This window comes from Lycium barbarum, chromosome 1 (assembly GCF_019175385.1).
Source record: "Lycium barbarum isolate Lr01 chromosome 1, ASM1917538v2, whole genome shotgun sequence".
NCBI lineage: Eukaryota > Viridiplantae > Streptophyta > Magnoliopsida > Solanales > Solanaceae > Lycium > Lycium barbarum.
This window is the reverse complement of record NC_083337.1, coordinates 170,638,512-170,660,129: the sequence shown is the minus strand read 5'-3', so window position 1 is coordinate 170,660,129 and position 21,618 is coordinate 170,638,512. Positions and strand designations below refer to the sequence as shown.

At 33.9% G+C, this 21,618-nt stretch overlaps 2 protein-coding genes across 2 annotated transcripts; one reads left to right on the top strand and one right to left on the bottom strand.

Moving 5' to 3' along the window:
- The first annotated feature begins 882 nt into the window (after positions 1 to 882).
- LOC132608011 (protein ANTAGONIST OF LIKE HETEROCHROMATIN PROTEIN 1) lies at positions 883 to 7,137 on the top strand. Its single transcript, XM_060322097.1, has 3 exons — positions 883 to 1,137; positions 2,094 to 3,175; positions 6,607 to 7,137. Exons 1-2 carry the CDS (start codon positions 969 to 971, stop codon positions 3,140 to 3,142), a joined length of 1,218 nt encoding a protein of 405 aa, XP_060178080.1. The 5' UTR covers positions 883 to 968; the 3' UTR covers positions 3,143 to 3,175; positions 6,607 to 7,137.
- On the bottom strand, positions 4,716 to 13,777 carry LOC132608003 (sulfate transporter 3.1-like). Its single transcript, XM_060322089.1, has 12 exons — positions 13,243 to 13,777; positions 12,470 to 12,677; positions 11,799 to 11,970; positions 11,067 to 11,132; positions 10,550 to 10,663; positions 8,526 to 8,642; positions 7,656 to 7,782; positions 6,656 to 6,942; positions 5,998 to 6,188; positions 5,800 to 5,885; positions 5,614 to 5,690; positions 4,716 to 5,123 (listed from the first exon to the last, which is right to left on the bottom strand). Exons 1-12 carry the CDS (start codon positions 13,595 to 13,597, stop codon positions 4,932 to 4,934), a joined length of 1,992 nt encoding a protein of 663 aa, XP_060178072.1. The 5' UTR covers positions 13,598 to 13,777; the 3' UTR covers positions 4,716 to 4,931.
- Between the last annotated feature and the right edge of the window lie 7,841 nt (positions 13,778 to 21,618).

The following is a 21,618-nucleotide window of genomic DNA, read 5'->3' as shown; positions in this document are numbered from 1 at the left end:
ATGATTATTTAGTGTTTTAGCCACTATTTAAGTTTTAATCGGTGTTTCGAAATTATACTCTTTTTTTGAATTCGTGGTTCTGCAGCTAAGAACTCAAGGATAGATCGAACAACACAATACTTGACAATGTGAAAGAACTTAAGGAAAGTCTTCGAGTTCACGGTTTTACATGTAAGAACACAAACATAATCGTCAAGTTTGAACTCAATGGAAGACTCCTTGAACTCGTGTTTGTACAACTGAAAGTTTAAAGATCCAGTGCTTGAATTCGAACTCGACATATTGTACTAGATTTTCACTTGTTAAAATTTCGAACTTTAACACTATATACTAAATCTTTTCCATGTTTTAGCTAGAGGTATTTTTATTCAAAATTTATTTTCTCCTTAAAAAAAAAAAAGAAATTGTCAATTACATTTCAAATAATAATTATTCTTTTTTTTTTTTTTGTGCGGATTGCCCTTCAAAGGCACTGGTCTTTAATTTTTGTCCCTCAAATTGGTGGTCTTTAATTTTTATCCTTCGCCTAATACCCCGAGGTTCTGGGTTTGAACCCTAGCTCAGTAAAAAAAAAAATTGCAAGGCAGAGTTTTGCATTCAAAACTCTGTCTGAGGTGGAGTTTTGCAGAGTTTTGCTGCCTTGCGAATTCAAATTCTACATTGCAATTTTTTTTTTACTGAGCGGAGGTTTGAACCCTAAACCAAGAAATTTTTAGCGAAGGACAAAAATTAAAGACCAGGCTTTGAAGGCCAATTGTGTAAGTGACCCATAGTTATTAAGGCAGTCCCAAAACTGGCGAACAAGCCAAAGCATTGGGCCTTAGAAATTCCATCGGGTCATCTCTCGACTAAAGTAAAAGGGCCCATTAAAAGCAGCCCACCCTCGACAAGAAAGAGGAGGTTTGCATTTTACCTCTGATGTCCCAATCGAAGCTTTCTCTGTAATAATCACTGTAACACATCGGTGGATGGCTCCACTAAACAAATCCAAGAAGACTAAGAAAGATTCAAAGAAGTTGAAGAAAATAAAAGGCAAAATCAAGAAAGACAAATCCATCAACATTGTTCCTGTTGAGAACAAAATCACTGAATGCGATTGGTGGGATAGTTTCTGGCACAAGAATTCACCAACCCCAGGTTAAATTTCCATTCTTTTACTACTTTTTTGCTTAAATTCTGCAAAAGTCACTTGTATTTCCAGTCCATTTGCTGTGTAAGACTTTACTTAGACCTCAATTGAGGTATTGGTTCATATCAAGATTGGAGTTTTAAGCCTAATTTCGTCAAATTTAGTGCTTTGTGAAATTCGTTTGAGTCAGGATTTTAAGTATAAGAAAGTAACCACACGAAGAATTCAAAGGGATTTAACTTATAGTAAACAGTGTGATTTCCATAGGTGAAGGGTAGTGTGAAAAAGAGTCTGATGATTCATATTTCCGACTCCAACTAGGTCGGTGCTTATAATTGATTGATTTTATTGCATTTATCTTTGGATTACGTATACGTTCTTGAAGTAAAACATCTAACACTAGGAAGAAGTGAAGTTGCTTATTTAAGACTCGTGATTATGACTTCTGACCGAACCCATAGCTTGTCTTAGTTACTGAGTTCACAACTAACTATTTAATGAATTCCCTAATATAAATACAACATCTTAGCAAATGCTACTGGGTTCGTTTGAACCCATAGCTAATGATGTAATTCCACCCGTGTGGGCAGACATAGTCGAAGCCAGAACTTTTACATTGAAAACGTTCTCTGGCTGAAGCTGTCATAGTTGGGATAGTAATCGGAGTCGGTTCGGTCGGTTTTCTTTTTCGACTTTTGCCGTGTTTTTGGTTGTCAACGTTAGTTTTTAAGTCCATTGTGTTAGTTAGACCAAAGGTGTTGCACAGATAAAGGACAATTTTGAATAAAAACTCCTGATTTCCTCAAGTAAGCAAGACTGAGAGGTGTTGATAATAGCTTCCTCGACTGGAGTTCCTTATTTAAAAAAAAAAAAGAGATCTTTTTGCAATTTGTATTCTTATAAATCTTTTTTGGTCTTTGCAATGCGGGGATTAACTCACTCCTATACCTATTATATCTTGCAGGTTCTGGTGTACCATGTGATGAAGAGGAAGGTTTCAAGTATTTTTTCCGTGTTTCAAAGAAGACTTTTGATTACATATGTTCACTTGTAAGGGAGGACCTTATCTCAAGACCTCCTTCAGGTCTCATAAACATTGAGGGAAGGCTTCTTAGTGTTGAGAAACAAGTTGCAATTGCGTTGCGAAGGTTGGCTTCTGGTGAATCCCAAGTTTCAGTTGGGGCATCATTCGGAGTTGGGCAGTCCACTGTGTCTCAGGTTACCTGGAGATTCATTGAAGCACTGGAAGAACGTGCAAAGCACCATCTTAATTGGCCAGGACCTAGTAAGATGGAAAAAATCAAGTCTGAATTTGAAAAATCATTTGGTTTACCTAACTGTTGCGGAGCAATTGATGCAACTCACATCGTAATGACCCTTCCCGCTATTCAAACCTCGGATGATTGGTGTGATCAGGAAAACAATTACAGCATGCTTTTGCAAGGCATCGTGGATAACGAGATGCGTTTTTTAGATATTGTGACAGGCTGGCCTGGGGGTATGACCACTTCAAGGCTGTTCAAGTGCTCAGGATTTTACAGACTCTGTGAAGGTGGTGATCGTTTAAATGGAAATGTTTCTGAAGGAGCAGAAATTAGAGAGTACATTATAGGAGGTTTTGGTTACCCTCTTCTTCCATGGCTTATTACACCTTATGAAGGTGATGACGACGAGTTCTCGGATTCTGTGCTGGATTTCAATGCAGTGCATGAGACTGCAAGGTCAGTCGCGGTAAAAGCTTTCTCGCAATTGAAGGGAAGTTGGAGAATCCTTAATAAGGTTATGTGGAGACCTGATAAACAGAAACTACCTAGTATCATCCTCGTGTGTTGTTTACTTCATAATATTATTATTGATTGTGGAGACAAATTACATCCTGACGTTGCCGTATCTGGTCATCACGACCCAGGATATGAGGGACAGAGCTGCAAGCAGATCGAATCAATGGGGAGATTAACAAGGGACAAATTGACTAAACACCTACAGATTACCAAAAAAGGAGGCTCGATGTAAATGATCGTCTAAACTGTTTCACATGTCATTTAGGTATAATCTTTCTGTTTTATTCTAATCATTAGTCCTTTTCTTTTTGTTGTGATATATAACTTCTCGTAGATCATCTGCACTTAACTTGAGACTTGAATTAACTGTCGATGATAACGAGTTAGTAGAGTGAAGGGGCTTAACCTTTATTGGATTACTACATCTCTCTTTCTGGAAAAAGGTTTAAAGTATAGAGGGAAAGTAAAGGTCTTTCTGAAATAATTCTAGTCGACATTCATGGGAGGAAAAAAGGAAGTTATATAAAGTGAAGTTTACACTTATTCGTTCAGCATTTAAAGCCTCGACTATTTTAGACTTTCCCATTTCTGTAGGGATATGTAGGAAGTTATGCAATGGAGGGAACCATCTCCAGACTTGCCCAATTTCTATAGGGATATATAGTATGTTAAATCACATATAAATGTTTGAAATGCAACAAGACGGTAATTTTGATTCAATATATACCTACTGTGACTTCACTTAAAGGGCCTGTCAATTAAGACTAGAAATCATTTCTATGCTATCTTAGATGTATAAACTCTTAGAAGTGCTTCTGATGGTGATTGGTTTTGGTTTAAGAATACTTTGTAAAAGCTGGCTCTTTATAAGTTACCAAATGCAATTACCCCTTCACAGTTCACACTCGATTGTAGCCTATCCTTTTTTTCTCTGTTTATTCATTTCCCCAATAATGGATGTCTCTGCTCAATGCCTGGTAATGAGTGATAACATAACCATGAGACTAGTACGTCGTATTTGTACTTTCCTAGAACTCCCAATATGATAAAGAAATCAAATGCTTGTTGACTATGAGATTGTAAGTAAATTTGTGCATATACAAGTCACAAGTATAGAAAATCAAAAGGGAACTATGAAGCGAGCAGGCAAACATTTAAGCAGTAATTATAGGGTGCTAAGTTTTGAGAGAACAATTAGGAGCTACTACACCATGATAGTGGTTTAGGTCCAGGTCCGAAGCTATACATAGATTGTGCATCATCCGGTACAAGCACATATTCAGCTCCTTTCATTTATATAATTCCTTTGTATTCTTGTACAATTTTCTTTAGATTCTAAGAATTTACTTCTATACATCCCAAGCATTTATAGCCTTATTAGCATGCTTTTATCTTAAATTCCACCAATTGTCTAGTCTTTCCAAATAAGCTTACTTGCCTTATTTGTAGAAACACATTGGTGAAGTGCTTAAGCCTATGGTGCCGAAAGAGCTACATCTTAAGAGATAATCTTTTAGTGTAGGGGTCGGCTAATTGATCTTGGGAAATAACACTATGATGTGAAACAGAAATTAGTCCAGTGTAAACCATAGCATTATATGCTAGTCCTAACTTTATAAAAATTCTGGCATGGGCCAAAGACAATGAATACACATAAAACTGATCCTATAATGAAAAACTAAACCTTTTCTTACTTCTGAGAAAAATAAAAAAGGAATGAAAATCTAAAGTTCCTCGTATATAAGAAGGGGGGGGGGGGGGGGGGGGGGGAGTACAGATCGTTGCAGATAAATAAAAGATACAAATGAGTATACAGCTGATATTCATTCTTTAAATAGGAGAACATGATTTTACAAAATGTGGGAGAGAAATAAAACCCCTTCCAGTTTATTGTTTGGGCAGGATCTTGACTCCTTTGAAGCCAAATAATGATATGCTGCATCTTTACAAATTAGACGTACACATGAACCACTACTGTGATAATAATACTAATAAAGTAAAACGATCTATTTAATTTGAAGTCAAACGTTGTTGCTCCATTTTTGGGATGCTTCATCTGTTGAAGACTTAGGTTTGCAGGAGTGAAGCATGAAGTTGCATGCTTCCACAGCTTCCCCCACTGTTAGGAACATCCATTCTTGTCCTAATGTATCTATGAATTTGGCCTTGTTCAACTTCTTCATCACCTCGGCTCCCGGATTTGCCAACACAAGCTGCAATGCCACACACACACACACACACAAAAAAAAAAAAATCTCTATGTGTTAAGAGGAATTTAACTTTTATATAGTGACAGTGTTAAAAAAAATCATATTGTCATGTTACCTGAAAGATAACAAGCAACTGATCATAAAAGGGAAAAAGGAGTTTAAGTTTTGTAAACGGATGGTGGATAAATTTTTTACACCATGTTAAGTTGATTTATAACATCATGTAACCCTTATCGCATGTTTGTTATGATAACTTTGGAAAATAGAGTGTCAACCTGTTATATTAGGTTAATTACCTTGATAGTACTGGTAAACATTCTTTATATTTTTAGTATATATATAACTTAAATCCTTAGAAGAAGGCAAATTGCCTGTAATTGTGTGAAAATTCTTTCCATGTATGTAAGTTAAATCCTATGCTACATAGTTACTACTTCATAATGGTAGCAGTTTAAATTTAAATCCAAAAGTAAGAAATAGGAAATTGGCCGACCTTGAGATCTCTTCTATCAAGATTTTTCTGGACTTCTTCAAACATGCTAATTCCACTTGTATCAATGTTCCCTACAGCTGCCCGTCAAAGAATTTTAGCTGTCAGTGCTGCTCAAATTCAGTTTATTTATCAACTATTTATGTATTACTCGTCTTTCGAAATAATAGACACCATAAATTAACTAACCTCCCATATCAAGTATGACATACTGCAAAGTTGTTTCTCCTGAAGATTTTAACTTGTCTTCCTCGTCATCAATCCACCTTGAGATCCTATAACAACGAATTGAATTAACCCACAATTATTACTCCATTTGCATTTAGAGGTTGTAGTTATTTGTAGATAATAGATAAAAAGCTTTATATATTTGTCTAAAATAATTACCTCTCTCTTAAATAGCTAGAATTAGTGAAGTAAATAGGGGCTCCAATGTCAAGTATGAGAACGCCTGGAACGTTGTTTGTGTCTGGGTATTGCTCCACATTTCTGTAGATCATAGAGTCTGGGATGTTACCTAGTACTGTAGTCCTTGGCCTTGCTACAAAAAGTAACACCCTTAGTACCGATAACCCTACCTGCATTTTCATTAAACAACAATTTATAAGTCAACATAGCAGTTAAATCTGGGTTTCCATATAAGATCAAGTACCCTATAAAGTTAACTACAGTAAATGTTTGTATTAAGTGTGAGACTCTACTGTTTTTACAAATCAAGCAAATTATAGTGTGCAAATAGGGCAAAAAGAATTCGTTATTGTTATATTTAAATTGTTGAATACCTTGACTATAAGAGAAGATTCTAGCATAGTGACAAAGGAAGCTCAAAAATTACTTAAGATCGACTAGTTCAAATCTTGGGCATGACATTTTTGTATTTGTTTGAACCTTGTATATATATTTCTGACTCCGCCACTGATTGTAACATGTTATCTCTTTTGTTTATCGGCTAACTAGTTCCACTTATTACGTGCACTTATCTTTTAAATGATCTAGTACTGCAAAAAACTTCTTGAATTTCGAACTCTAAGGAAGGAGTACTCACAGCTAAGATTAAGCCAATTTCAATGCTGCCAAAGACAACGCCAATATATGCACTTATGCAAACCAAGAAGTCGAATTTGTCGACATGCCAGAGATGAATGGCGGCATTATAGTCGATGAGGCCGAGCATGGCAGCGATTATAATGGAAGACAACACGACGAGTGGAGTGAAGTGGAACAATGGTGTTAGCAACAACAATGTCACCATCACAGCCAATGCCATGACGATGTTTGATACTGCTGTTTTGCATCCTGCGTTGAAGTTCACTGCTGATCGCGAAAATGGCCCTGCACGTACGGTCATTTTTTGTATTAGAGAGTCATCCCAAACATATAAAAAGAGTTTTAACTTCTATACGCTACTAGCCTTTACATTATGGTTGTCACTTGTCATGTGTTAAACTTGGACTTGCTACGACATTTATCTATGAATTTATATTTGTCCAAGGTGAAAACACTGAACGAAAGACGTGCCTTATCCTACATTCCATATTCTTTTACTTTTCCCCTTTTTCCACCTCTAAAAGAATAAATAAATTGAACCCCTCCTTACAAATATTGTGACTCGAACTCATGACATACAAAAAACACTAGGTGATTTCTCCTATTTGTTTAAACTTAGTATACAATATTATCCAGTACCTATGTTATGCTTGTAGAAGGTAACATATATCGAGTATAATTAGTCGGCGTATGCACAAGTTGATCCCGACACTATGTTATAAAAGAAAAATCTATCTTCTAGGGGATGGTCCATGTAGCACCGGAAGAACCAGTCACCTTTTATGAAGTTTATGTTTTCGAGATCAAATGTAGCCAAGGTCTGTGTGGGTGGGGGCGGGGGCGGGGGGTGGGGTTCGGTTTCCTACATATTATGGGCCCTAGTGGGTGAGGGTGATCCAAATCAACTTTCGGCCCATAAAGGAAAATAAAAGAGAAAAGAGAGATAATGACCAAGTCAAAGATGATATTGGTATGTATGTAGTCATGTAGGAACATACCAGTAGTGAGGTAGCAGGAGGTGCAGGAGCCAACAATGTTCATCATCCCAAAAGCAATCATCTCTTTATTTCCATCTATGTTGTAGTTCTTGTACATTGCAAAACTTCTTCCTACAGCTATTCCTTCCTGTCAGATCCACAGAGGATTTAAATTTTGTGCAGTATTGTGAGGAGTCTCAACTGTCAACTCTACTTCAATCTCATTTTTTTATAAAACACCAGGCAATTCACTATACTTCATGGCAACGGGTGTGAAAAAATCATATAAATACATATACTTTTTTTAACTAGTTAACTTTCATACATTTATATTGTAAAAGTTTTTTCATACTATCAAACTACCTAAAAGATGTTACAGTATCCGTTCATAAGAAGCGGGGCTAGCTATTTATCACGAAACAAAGCACGTTACCATCTACAAGTTGATAAAATATGCGGACTGTGTAAAAATTCTTTATCATTGTATAAGTTAAATTTTTCAAATAAATATTCAACTACCCATATATAATTCAGCAACGTACATAAAATTTTATGTAAGCGATGTCTATGTATCTTCACAATTCAACTTGCAAGAAGGTTTGGATCTTAGCTACTTCTTGTCCTAGATTGATATTTACTTGGCATTATTCTCAAGCAGTATATATCGACCTATTGTCTGTGTTTGTGTATTATCTATACAGTCAAACAAGGTAGATCCGTTCATGCACACATGTTTTATATGCTTGTTATTGAAATCGTAAATAGCTGTTAAAAAAAATATATAAAAAAAAAGGCAGCTGCCGCCCTAGTACTGAACAATAATGCAAGTACGTAGCTGGAATTGCAGGAGAATAAAACAAAGGAATTGAAATCTGGAAAAAGGAAGCTTACAGCAAGAGAAATGACACCCGTGACTATGCCTGTTTTGATAGCCGTTGTCATATATTTCGATCCAAATGACAGATCCATTATTGATGGTGGATTTAACCCTTTCTTCAGCTCCCCAATCTGTTCCATTTTTTTATTTTTATCATTCACATAAAAATCCAATTATTCCACATAATGAATGACGCAATGCAACCACAATTATGACAACAATCTCTTCTACCATACACTGACAGTATATAAAATACATTATTAACCGTATTTTAACTTGTTAGCTTAAATGCCTTATGTTTCAGACTAATAATCTCGCTAATTAAATATGAGCGATTATTTGTAGTTATATGTTAGGTGATTTACTACTATAAATTTCTTTGTTACGTTAAACTCTTTCGTGAAGAGCTCGCCATCGCAAAGTTCTCGTATTTTTATGAAGAAATTGCACGGTTTGGTCTTCAACTGGGCTGGTCTTTAATTTTTGCCCTTCAAAATAAAACTTATGCCATAAATTCTTTACAGGCACGGGACATAACTTGTGAGATAATATTATGCGAAAATATGAACTTAAGTCTTGCGAAAAAAGTTTTCTCTACGATTAAAGACCAGCACAAAATGGGGATAAAAGTGCCAATGACCCAATTTTTTATTGTATACGATTGAAACCCGTGACTGACAAAACACTTAGGCACAAATAAAAACTTTTTCATTTCACTTAATTTCTTGTCTTGTTTTTGAGTGTCAACTTGACCAACTTATTTAAGGACAAACAAAGCTATCAATCAGAAGTGTCTTATTCATGTGCTGATAATTAATATGAACAACTAATGTCGTCGAATTATCAGGGCCTAACCAATTTTGGCACTGGTACGTCGTGTTGTCCTAAAATGTGTAGGATACTTAAACCTCCAGGAAATTATTAATTAATCAGTAAGTAGTAGTTTAGAGTCAAATGAAGTTTTTAAATTAAGCTAATTATATATCTTCTGCAGATTCTGAATGACACATGTAGCTTTCAAGAAAGACACTAAAAGGAGTTGCGTAAAAGTTTTATATATGCACCTTTGAAGTAATTTTTTAACACAACCATGTTACTTACTGGTTTCTATGAAGTATCACAACAAAATATATTGAGTAATTTAGTTCAGTTTTGGCATATCTTTATTTTCTAAAAGAAATAAAATTAATCATAAAAACTAAGATAGAGTATATTTTTTTTGAAAAAATTGTCCTTCAATTTCAATTAGCTTTCCTCACTTCACACTGTAGTGTAGTCTGACATTTTGCGTTTGACATTCATGTTTTATAATAATAAATAAATACTCCTATTGTGGATTTAAAAAGTATAATAATAGAAAGAAATCATTGAAATTCTTGGAGATTTTTTTTTTATTAGGTAAAATTATTTTTAAAAAGAAATAAAGAAAAGATGTATCTACCTTGTCACCGAAAAAACCCTATTTAAAGAAGGGATAATTCGGAGCTAAATGTAGACATATCGCCTAATGATAGATCCCTTGATCCACTCTCTAATTACTTACAATGAAGGAATTGCAATATTAGGCATCTGATGATTTAAGGAAAAAAGAATAATAAAAATTTTTTAGTACAATATAATTGAAAGAGTCAGAGTCCTACATAAGATTAAATCTAATATTAGTAGGTCTCAATAAAATAGCTACACTTTTGGAACTTTGATTAAGATTAAAATTTCATGCAATTTCATATTAGGAGAAGTTTTAGGATTTACAATTTTATCCATTATAGGATTAGTATTTATTAAGACATAATTTATCTTTAAAGGATATAAACGTCGTTCAATATTTGAAATATATTTTGGTCAACTAACATTTGTATTCATGCTTTTAAAATAATATAGATAGATAATGTAATTACACAGGTCAGTTGTTATGCTAGGCGATGGATAACATAGTAAATATGGTAACTAAACGGCTATCATAACAAGTTAGATTACATGGATAGTAACTATTACATTGTATCAATATATATAATGTAAATCCAATTAAATGTCTTACCACTGTGACTCCGTGTTTTTCAGCGTGCGTTATATAAACGAGAATAGTTCCCAATATGACTGACGTTAATGGCGCCATCGCCGATATCCAGAACAGCTTCGGTCTCTTTTGGCTCTACATGCATGCATGAATGCCCGTTAATATTAATAATGCAACTTTATTTAACAACAAACTCTTCGAAATTTTACTATAAATTACTTAACAAAATATAAAATTGAATTTCCTTTCTTTTACGAGAAATTAAGGAAAGTTTGCTTTAATTTGTTGGCTTGTTCGGAGTGGGAGTAGGTTAATTTATATTCTAGGAGCAAAGTCAGTGTCAATCCAAAAAAAAAAAATGTTGTTTGGAAGACTAGGACATAAGAATTGAGGTTTGGTATGAAATTAGTGAGGAAATTAAGGTATGAAAACGTAATAGGGCATTGCAAGTCTGAAAAGTTTCCACTTTTAGTAGACTGCTTTTGACTTGTGGATACTGTTCACATTTCCAAAGGTCAAAGTCAGTGTGTATACTTACGAAAAATTTAGCCAGCATCAGGTAGAAAAGGAAACAAAATCCCAGCACCGCACTTTCCCATCGCCACTGCAATTATTTATATCATTAACAATCAGTTGTGTATTCAAAGAAAGTAACAAATACCATAAATAAGTTAGTAGCGGAAGATAATAACTAATCTAAAACGAATTCATTCTTCAAGAATCACTTTACACTATAAAAATTTGATTCTCCACGGGAAAGTAAAGAAAGGGTCATGTTTCAATTAATAATTAAAATAAATGCTTTTGGACACGAGTAAGCAATTCTCTTAAATTTTAACAAAAAAAGGGAAGAAAGAATCAACATGTAACTAGAAGATATTTACCATCTATATATTTTACAAATTAGCAACCCATGCTTGTTATAATTATACGTGTAATTTTTAAGTAACTTCATTGTGATTTTTTTTTAAAAAAAGACAACTCCTTAGAAAGTTAAAATCATTTTTATTCTGTCTACTAAAGGCAGAGCTATTGTATTGCTTACGAGTTCCGTAGAATCAATAAATTTGGTTCAGACTCTGTATTTGAATAAAAAAATTCACTTAACATGCATAAATAATTTATAAAAACCCAATAAATTGCCTTTTTTTTTAGAATATAAACATTTAAAAACTTAAAATCTGGACTACGTCTCTACCGCCCACCATAGACTTGGGACATGTGACATAAAGATTCAAAGACATGAAACAATCTCATGAGAGAGAGAGACCTGGTGAGTTTGGGTAAAGACAGAACGTAAGACAGAGACAACATCAGTAGCATGGGTGAAATGTTCAAGCCCAAGTATTCCCTTTAGCTGCTGAAGTATCACCACTGTAGCTGCTCCTCCCATAAATCCAACTATAGTTGCATGTGATAAAAAATCCACTATAAATCCCAGCCTGTAAAAATCATTTCCATCAACTTATGATAGTAATAATGATTTTCTACCAAATAATGTGGATGTGATTTAGCAACACTAAAAAGTAGAATATAAGCTCTGAACAATGATATTCCCTTCACTCCAAAGTACTATCATGTTTTGTTTTTCGATAGTCAATTTGACTAATTTTCGAAGTTAAATTGAATTTGATTGATTCAATATTTTGAAATTAAGATTTAGATATTAAAAAACTATACAAAAGGTGCTATAAAGTTGTAATCCTTCTGATATCAATATGGTAAAAAAACACATCTTAAAATGTTGGTCAAAGTTCATGTAGTTTGACCTTAAAAAAAAAACGTAACACCTATTTTGGAATGGAGAGAGTATTATACTATATTATATTTTTATATCTTCAAATTAAGTTACTCACAGTAACGAGTAGCTATTTATATCAAATATGTAAATAAGATAATCTATTATAACACGTTAAATTATACTAGCCGTAGCTTACTAACCTGAAAAATCCAAGAGCAACTTCAAATAATCCAGCGAACAATGTGGCAGTGAAAGCAAGATGAAGATAAAGAGTTGGATTTTCACTAGCGCTAACTTCATTTCCCAACATAGAAGCCATGAGAAGAGATCCAACAGCAACTGTTCCCACTGCCAAATCTCTTGAACTTCCCATTAATGCGTACACTAATGGTGGAACAAAGCTCGAATCTGCAGAACAAGAAAAAAAAAAACATTAAAAACATAAGTTGCTATAAAGTTTAAATCACACTTCATATATCTACAAGGTCAATTTTCTATGTATATATAGTAAATGTTGAAGTCCATTTGCGAAAACTTTGCATCCACCACCGGTAACTAGCTAGCCGTCACAAAAAGTATATTTGATATGAAGGAAGTCATTTTCCACGAAAAGCTTTTTTTCATGTAAAATATTTTTGAAGGCAGTATTTTTCAGAACATGGTTGTTGGATGGAAAAAGTTTTAAGAAAAGAAAAAGATATTTATAAAGATTAATACTCCTAAAATAATAGCAAATCAAAGGCAAAGAGTGTTTTCATAAAGTTTCGTTAACGCTAAACATTAATAATATGTCTATGTATTAGTTAGAGCCAGTGATATAAAGTTAAATATTAAGATGTTTATTAAAAATTGCTTCCGCCCAAAAGATATTTGAATACATTTTTCGTTAACTAAACATCATAAAATTAACTTTTCCTAAAAAGAATTCTTGAAAAAAATTACCAAATATTTTAAAAAAATTATCATGACTTACAGAGGCCAAGTATAGGGGGCAAGTTCCCTAGCTTAGCATAGCTTATTCCCTGAGGAATAGCAAGACTAGCAATGGTAATTCCAGAAATAAGATCCGATTTGAAGAACCCGAAATTGTAACGAGAACCCCAATCAAGAATTGGAAAAAAATACTGAAGACCAAGTGTGAATTTTCTGAGGGGTGTTTGGTTCTTGAATTGCTTAAGTGGATCATCTGGAAATAAAGTTTCCTTCACAGTATTTTTTAGTGACTTGAAAAAAGGCTGTGGTGGAGGAACTTCAACTCTGTGTATGCCTATGCCTGTGCTTTCTCCATTATTCATCATTGATGGGTGCTCATAATCTGCGTTACCCATTCGGATAATGCTATATTGTTGTTGTAGTACTCTTTTTTGCTTTTGTTTTTCTTTTTTGCTATTCAAAATAAATAATGTGACACTGAATTTATATATCCTATGGATAAGGACTTCTGCAAATTCTGGACAGTTAAAGCTTTGAAAGAAGGAATTTTGGTTGGACTGGCTTAGACTGAAGGATGGGTGTGCTTTATATAGGAGTATACGAAGGACAGTTTTGACACTTTTTGAGTGCGCCGGGGGGTAACAGGGACCAATTGTCTAATATTAACTTGATTAATTTCAATTTTTCTATGATTTAACTTACTAAATTAAAACTAGAGTAAGAAACCAATAGTATCTAGGATTTGACATTTGATACTAGTTTCTTTAATTAATGTTTAATTTGGCTTTGAAATCAAAATATCGGAATAGGTTTTCTAGTTTCCAATTTTAATAGGTTTTGCACCATTATTATAACTAGGGGTATCACTATTTATTTTCTTAGTGTGGAGAACTGTGTGGAAATTATTCACATATGTAACAAAATTAATGAGATTATGAGAGAATTACTTTTCTTTACATGCGTTTGAAGATAGAGTTATCTCGTTCAATTAACATAGTTAATTATTAATATGTATCTTCACCTTATGGAATCACTTAACATAGTAAGTTTGACGTAGTTTGATGTAATCGTCTGGTGCGACTAAATTTTTATAATGAAGTAACGCATATTGATTTTTTTTTCCACAATATTATTCTAGTTTAACTAGTAATAATTAACAAGGTTAGAACTCTTTTTCTATGAAATATAAACTATATGCGAAATATGTAACAATTTTTACATTATATACAAGCTTTGACTGATTATAATAAATTCTTCTCTATATTTTTCCACGTCTTCAAACTTGATATAAAATTACCAGTCAGCTATACCTCATACGATAAATAAAATAGATCAAAACTTAAAACTCCTTTTGATTAATCATTGACTTCCACAAAGCCAGTACTGTTCAAACTTCTGCTGCTGCTTTTTTCATCGTGTCTTCCTCCCTAACACCAGGAGGCAAAGTGATGGTAGCTCACGTATTTTACCAACAACAAAAAAAGTTATGTAATGAAGTGGGCTTTATCTATTGGCTTGAATTTCAATAACTTATCACCTTTGACACCTGGTTAGTACTCATTGGATGGCTTCCTTTTCCTTTTTATTTTTGGTAGATACTCTTTTTTCGGTTGAGAGAGTATAATCACATATTTCATGCGTGTTTATACCCGAGTCCGGAACCAAAATGCCCAAAAAAAAATATTTTGAACCAAAATACCCCAATAAAAAAAAAGTTACCAAAGTACCTTTAGCGCAGTATTTTACTGCGCTATAGCACTTGACGGAGACGGAGCCCTTAAGTGCTATAACGCAGTATTTTACTGCGCTATACAAAACTTTCTCTCACCTATAACGCAGTAAAATACTGCGTTATAGGAGTTTGTCTCTCTCCTATAGCGCAGTAAAATACTGCGCTATATCACTCCACTAAAACCCGATCGGGTTCCACCACTGGTCCTCCAGTGGCAAAAAAAATTGAAAACGCCATTGGAGGCGAGCCAATGTGGTCCCCACATCTAAAAAACTTTGTTTTCTATTAAATTTCGTCCGGAAAGTTTAGATTCTCGGTATATTCAAGTCAAGGAGCAAGATTCTAAGTTTGAATTTTGAGAAAAAGCGGCGTACAACTCGATTAAAATAACTCTACAAAAAATCTTCGATTAAGGTTTCTATTATGAACTTTTGTTATTATTTTGTTATATACATTATATTGCATGCATGTTTAACATTTAATCGTCGTTAATTTCCAAAAAAAAAAAAATCATTTTTTTTTTGTTTGATCGGGCTGGGCAGTGGCTTATGCCACTGTTCCCTTTTTTTTTTTAATTCATTATTTGTTAAATGTTTATGAATTGTTAATTTGTTAAATGTTTATGAATTGTTAATTTGTTATATGTTTATGAGTTGTTAATTTGGTTAATTATTTATGAATTGTTAATGAATTATTATTTTGTTAATTGAGTATTTGTTAAATATTCTTTATGAATTGAACGAAGTTGATTGGTAAAGAATTATTATGTTGTTAACACTTTGTTTGGGTGATTGTTATGTCTTGTTTTGACATTTATTGTATTGTGTTGTATTGTATAGGGCCAAATCAGTGGTTACATAAAATAAAATCTTTCGTCGTTACATAACAATAAAATTAAAGTAGCAATCAAAACAAACATTTTATTTAAACTAACAACATAATATAATACAATAGGTAACAACCTTCCAAACAAGTTGTAAACGATTATGAAATGTTAATCTATATAATTTTAAAAGCGTGAATATATATGTTAAATAAAAAAAGATTATCTTAAAAAGAATAGTTAAAGTTCTTCTTTTCATAAATACATAAGCTAACGAAAAAAATGTAAAGTTTATAGGAAAATATGTGGTCGACGAATATACTTTTTTAGTTTAATTTTATCGTAGTTGTGTTGGCTATTTGGTCAACTAAAAATATATCACATATTCAAAATAGAGTTCCAAACAAATATTACTGCTGAATTTCGATTAGTTAATATAATTTATCTTTCATTTCAAGAATAATGACTAATTTAGTTTGTACAAACCGGACTCTTTCATGGATCCGAATGTTCCCCCTGGGCCCGATGATCACCCGGGGTCCGCTGTTCACCCGGGGCCCGCTGATAGATCAGTATTGTCTTTGCAAGACAATCATGGGTCAGAGTTAAATTATTTATTTTAAATATATATATGTTACTCATTATTTAGTACTATTTTATATTTTAGGATTCGGCGCCAGCGGGTCCACCAAAGCCACCCACTTAGGCATTTTCTCATGGGCCTGCCGAGCTAGCGATGTCTTCCCATGTGACTGTCGAGCCACATGTAAGCTTTTAATTAAAATTAGTTTTATTCAATATAAGGTCAATATTTAATATACATATTTGATAATTTAAAGTACTTATTATTTCATTTTTTTTTTCATATTTTAGGATTCGGTGCCAGTGGGTCCACAGGAGCTGCCCATTCCGGAGCATTCTCATCAGCCTGCCGAGGCAGAGGTGTCTTCTCATGAGACTACCGAGGCGCATGTAAGTTTTTTACTTAAAACTAATTATATTCAATATAAGGTAAATATTTATTTAATTTTTATAACCTTTACTTGGACTTCGAACAGCATGTCATCCAGGAGACTACCTCATATTCACCACCACACCAATCTCAGGAGCCTACAGACCCATCTCAGGAGCCTACTCAGGCGCCCGTTGACACACAGGTTTGATTAAATAAATAACGTTAATGTATTCAATATACATAAGAATGGTACTAATATTTATATATTTTTCAGGTTCATCCTTCGACGCTTGTGGTGGCGACTCCCGACGAGGAAGAGGTCGAGTTTCCAGACCCAGCTCAGCCTGAGGTTCTGAGCGTGCCAGCGGGACTAGATCCCAAGAAGAAGCACGTTCTAGTTAAGGGCGCAAGGGCTAGGGGAAGAGGAGATGATCATGACTTGGAGCGCCCGGTTATTAAGAGGAAAAGGGCGATGGAGACGATGGCGAGGACGGTGGGGATGGTATGAGCCTTAGGCCTAGGGATAGTCTCCGGCATACTACATGTGGGACCCATCCTCGATAGTGTATATACATTAGTGTTGTACAATTTATCGTAAATATTATCTATTTTTTGCATATTTATAAATATTATCTTAGTCTTTATTATTATTTATAGTTTCACATCCTAAATTGATAATAAAAAAAAACGTGACACATTCGAAATAAAGTTAAGCGTTAATTTAAAACTAAGACGAAACCCTAAAAGATAAATAACTTAAAGCTAATGACTACAAGTCTTCAAATAAAAAAAGACTTCAAGCACTTTTCAACCACTAAAATGACAATCCAAAGTATTGCGTATTCTTGATGTGTTGAGCCTGTTTTATTAATTGTACAAATATAACTAGAGTTCTATATAAAATATTGAAATTTCGGAATCTCAAAGCATGATTAATATACGGCTAAACTACGTAAAAAAGATAAACTACGTAAAGAGGAGTGAAAATGTGATGTTATTGAAAATGGCGGACTCCTATAACGCGGTATTTTACTGCGTTATAGGTGAGAGAAATTTTTGTATAGCGCAATAAAATACTGCGTTATAGCACTTAACGGCTCCGTCTCTGTCAAGTGCTATAGCGCAGTAAAATACTGCGCTAAAGGTACTTTGATAACTTTTTTTTTTTGGTATTTTGGTTCAAAATGTTTTTTTAGGGCATTTTGGTTCCGGACTCGTTTATACTGTTAGGGATGTTATTACATTATTTATCAGGCAATACACTTAATCGAATCTGCTAAGTACTAATTAATAATCATGACAATTCAAATGACCACTAAAGTTAGAGTCCGGAGCCTAAAGGGTATAAAAATATACGGTCTTTACCAAAAGGGAATGTCCAAAAATTAATATACCAAAAGGGGTATATCGTGGGCTGATCCACGATATACCCCAAATTTTTTTTTCCGTGTCAGACTTGTCAACGAAAAAAAAAAAAAAAAAAACTGTATAACGTGAACTGATCCACGAGTCCACGTTATACAAGTTATAAGGTATGGACTGAAAAGTGGATAATGGGTTTCTGATACAATTTCTAGTAGTGTACTTCTCCCATATCTTCAAGTAGTACTTGATACATAACAAAAGGTGGCATTATACAAAAACACTTACTGATTTCTTTCTTCTCCATTAGCTCCTTGCCGCGCCATAAAACATGTGCGACCTGGTTCCCTTCTCTAAATCAATGGCGGATAAGCAGATTCCCCAATTTCTTTAATTACCCAGTACCTGCATTGAGATGTGAGATTGTTATATAATGGGAAGTTAGTATTGATGGTATTAAACACCTCAGTGGAGTCCGTTTCGATCTCCACAGAACAAGGTTGGTGGTCAGTTGCTAGTTGAAGTCCCTGGACAAGTGCTTTAAGCTCCATTTCCATGGTTAAGAGCATGAGCCCGAGTACAGAAACCCATTATCCACTTTTCATTGCAATTTTGTATAACGTGGACTGATCCACGTTATACAATTAAACTTTTTTTTTTTTTTTCGTTGACAAGTCTGACACGGAAAAAAAAAATTGGGGTATATCGTGGATTAGCCCACGATATACCCCTTTTGGTATATTAATTTTTAGACATTCCCTTTTGGTAAAGACCGTGTATTTTTATACCCTTTAGGCTCCGGACTCACTAAAGTTATCTATATGAAAAAGGCAAAGTTGGGTAATGCAAGTATAGCGACCAGTAGCAACTAGTAAAATGGAAGTTCCTAATTTAGTAAGTTCGTAAATTAGGCCACTTGTACCAAAATCAGTTCAAAAGGAAGTTATAGTTCTAATTGTCGACTTCTCCATTGACCTCTAAAATACCACGTTTTAATCTATGAAGGATGACGCAAAAACTTGCATCGTCGGGTGGACGTTCGGACAGTTCAGATTGGACATAAAAACTGTCATTTAATTTTTTGATTTTAAAATTTAAGAAATTAGAATCGTAATATTTTTTGGGTTGATCGATTTTTATATATAAGTTAATTTAATTTCGGATTAATCGATTAGGTTATTTCTATTTTCAGTTTTGAGCCAATAATTAAGTTGAGCTTCTTCTTCATTTTCTTATAGAAATAAAGTAATTAAACTCAACATCAAAACTCTCTTATAGAATAGACCTTTCTTGACATAATAGCTAGGAGATAATTATTTTTTCGACAACATTAAATATTTTTGGCCTGGCGAGACCACTGCCCTTTCAGATCTAGTAGACCTTTCTACTAATTAATATAATTAATTTAGGAGTCATCTTGGAATATTAAAAAAACAGTAATCAGGTGTACAAAGCATTACACGTTAGTACTTAGTAGGGTAGGTGAAGGGCCGTACCACAATTAGGGGTGTGATTACAATTTACAATTTTTTCCCATATGAAACGTAGAAGAATAGGACGAATAATCCTACTGTAAACCACATGTACTTTTTCATGTTCACATTTTCATATCATTTTCTATGTAATATATGTATACTCCAGGAGACACAAGTTGCCTTCATAATGTCCAAATGAATTATGAGCTACTATCAGTACCTCTTAATTCGAATTTGGTTTGCTTACCTCAAGAGGGATCCGTGACCTATATATATGGCCATTAAGTTGCTGTTTGCTTTTAACAGCTTGAATATAATTAATTAAATAAGGCAATGAAGGCGGCTTTTGGATTTTTTGAATTATCAAGTTTTTGAAAAATATTTGCATCGGGTCCGGACGAATTTATAGAACAAGTAACCGTTCTGAAAGTAATTACTCAAAAGCCAAAAAAAAATAAAAAAATCTAGTTTGATTTCCGAACCAAAACAATAAATGCGACAGAAATTTCATTAGGAAAAAGAAGATGAGAAGACAAATTAAATAATTCAGAGAGGAAGCTGCAATCAAATTGCCCAAAAGTAATAAAATTAAATAAAGAACCTAATTATTGTGGGGAATTAACTTAGTGAGTCAAAAGTCCAGAGAAGATGCTAATATTTAAGCAACATAATTTGCTCCTACTTTTTGTAGGGACTTTATTTTCAACTAAGAATAATCCAGAAAATAAATTTAAAAAATGTGCTAGCTAGCATGACTCATGCTGCACGAGTAATTACAATTTGCAGGATATATATACATTTCCATCTCGTGATTCAAAAAAAAAAAAAAAAGGATTCAAAGACCTGGGAAATTTTGTGCGAAATGACAAATCCGACACATATTCTTTTAAAAAGGTAGCTATTTGTGTAAGTTTTACTTCTTTTAATATCTTCTCTATATTCCTGATAAGGATTCTACTGTTTAATTTGCTATTTGATTCGTGATTAATAATTGAAGTCGATAATTAGGCAGCATTGAACGGAATATTCACAATTTTTTTTTTGTTTTTTTGGCAATAAAATCTGAATTATTACCATACCAGCAAAATCAATTACACCTAAGGGAGCACTCATAGCCTTAGCCATTTAGCTGAGTTAGTGAGCCTCAGATATCTAGTTACATAGTGAATCAATAAGATGGACAAATTTCCTACCCTTCTTTGTACTCCTATACATGTTTAATCTTTCTCTAACTACATATTGTATCTGCTGCAGTATAAATTTGCTCTGTACAGTGTGGCCTCTGAATATCTTCTGGTTCCTAGCATTCCAAATATTGTAGATGGTTGCCCCATATATGGCAGTCAACAGACAACACTTCCTTCCTGAACTTGCTCCATTTCTTGTTTTTTATCCCCAGTAATGTGTCCTTCACTCTTTGTTTCTGCAGTTTAATACTCAACCAGTTTTGCACTTCATTCCACACAGTTTTAGTCCAAGTACAGTTATGAAATAGATGTACTGCATCTTCCAACTCATTCTCTGCACATAACTCACATTCTATAGTGTCACACTTCAGTCCCATGCCGTGTACTCTAACTTTAGTAAGTAGCCTTTCCTGTGCTGCTAGCCAGAGTATGAATCTGTGTTTTGGCAGAGCAATGCTAGTACAGATGAGTTTAGCAGTCTCCTCCTTTGCTCCAGCCCCTAAAAGAGCCTGATAACTATTCCCTACGTATACAGAGTAGTTACCTGAAGTGATGGGAATAAAATAGACCCGCAAAAATAATATTCACGGTATTAGTGATAAACGCGGAACACTAACTTATGGTTAAATCAGCAAGAATAAAATGCAGCAATAATGACACCAAGATTTTATGTGGAAACCCTTCTGAATAAGGGAAAAACCACGGCCAAGAGGAGCAGCTGATATCACTATAGAGGAATTTTACACTGTGTAGTAACGAGTACAAATACTCCTAAGACCACTACACCCTCAAAAGAAATAACACTCTTTTGATTTTCCCACCTCACTACAATATCACTCACACTCTATTTTTCTTCACAGACTATTTTCTTACAGTCTATGG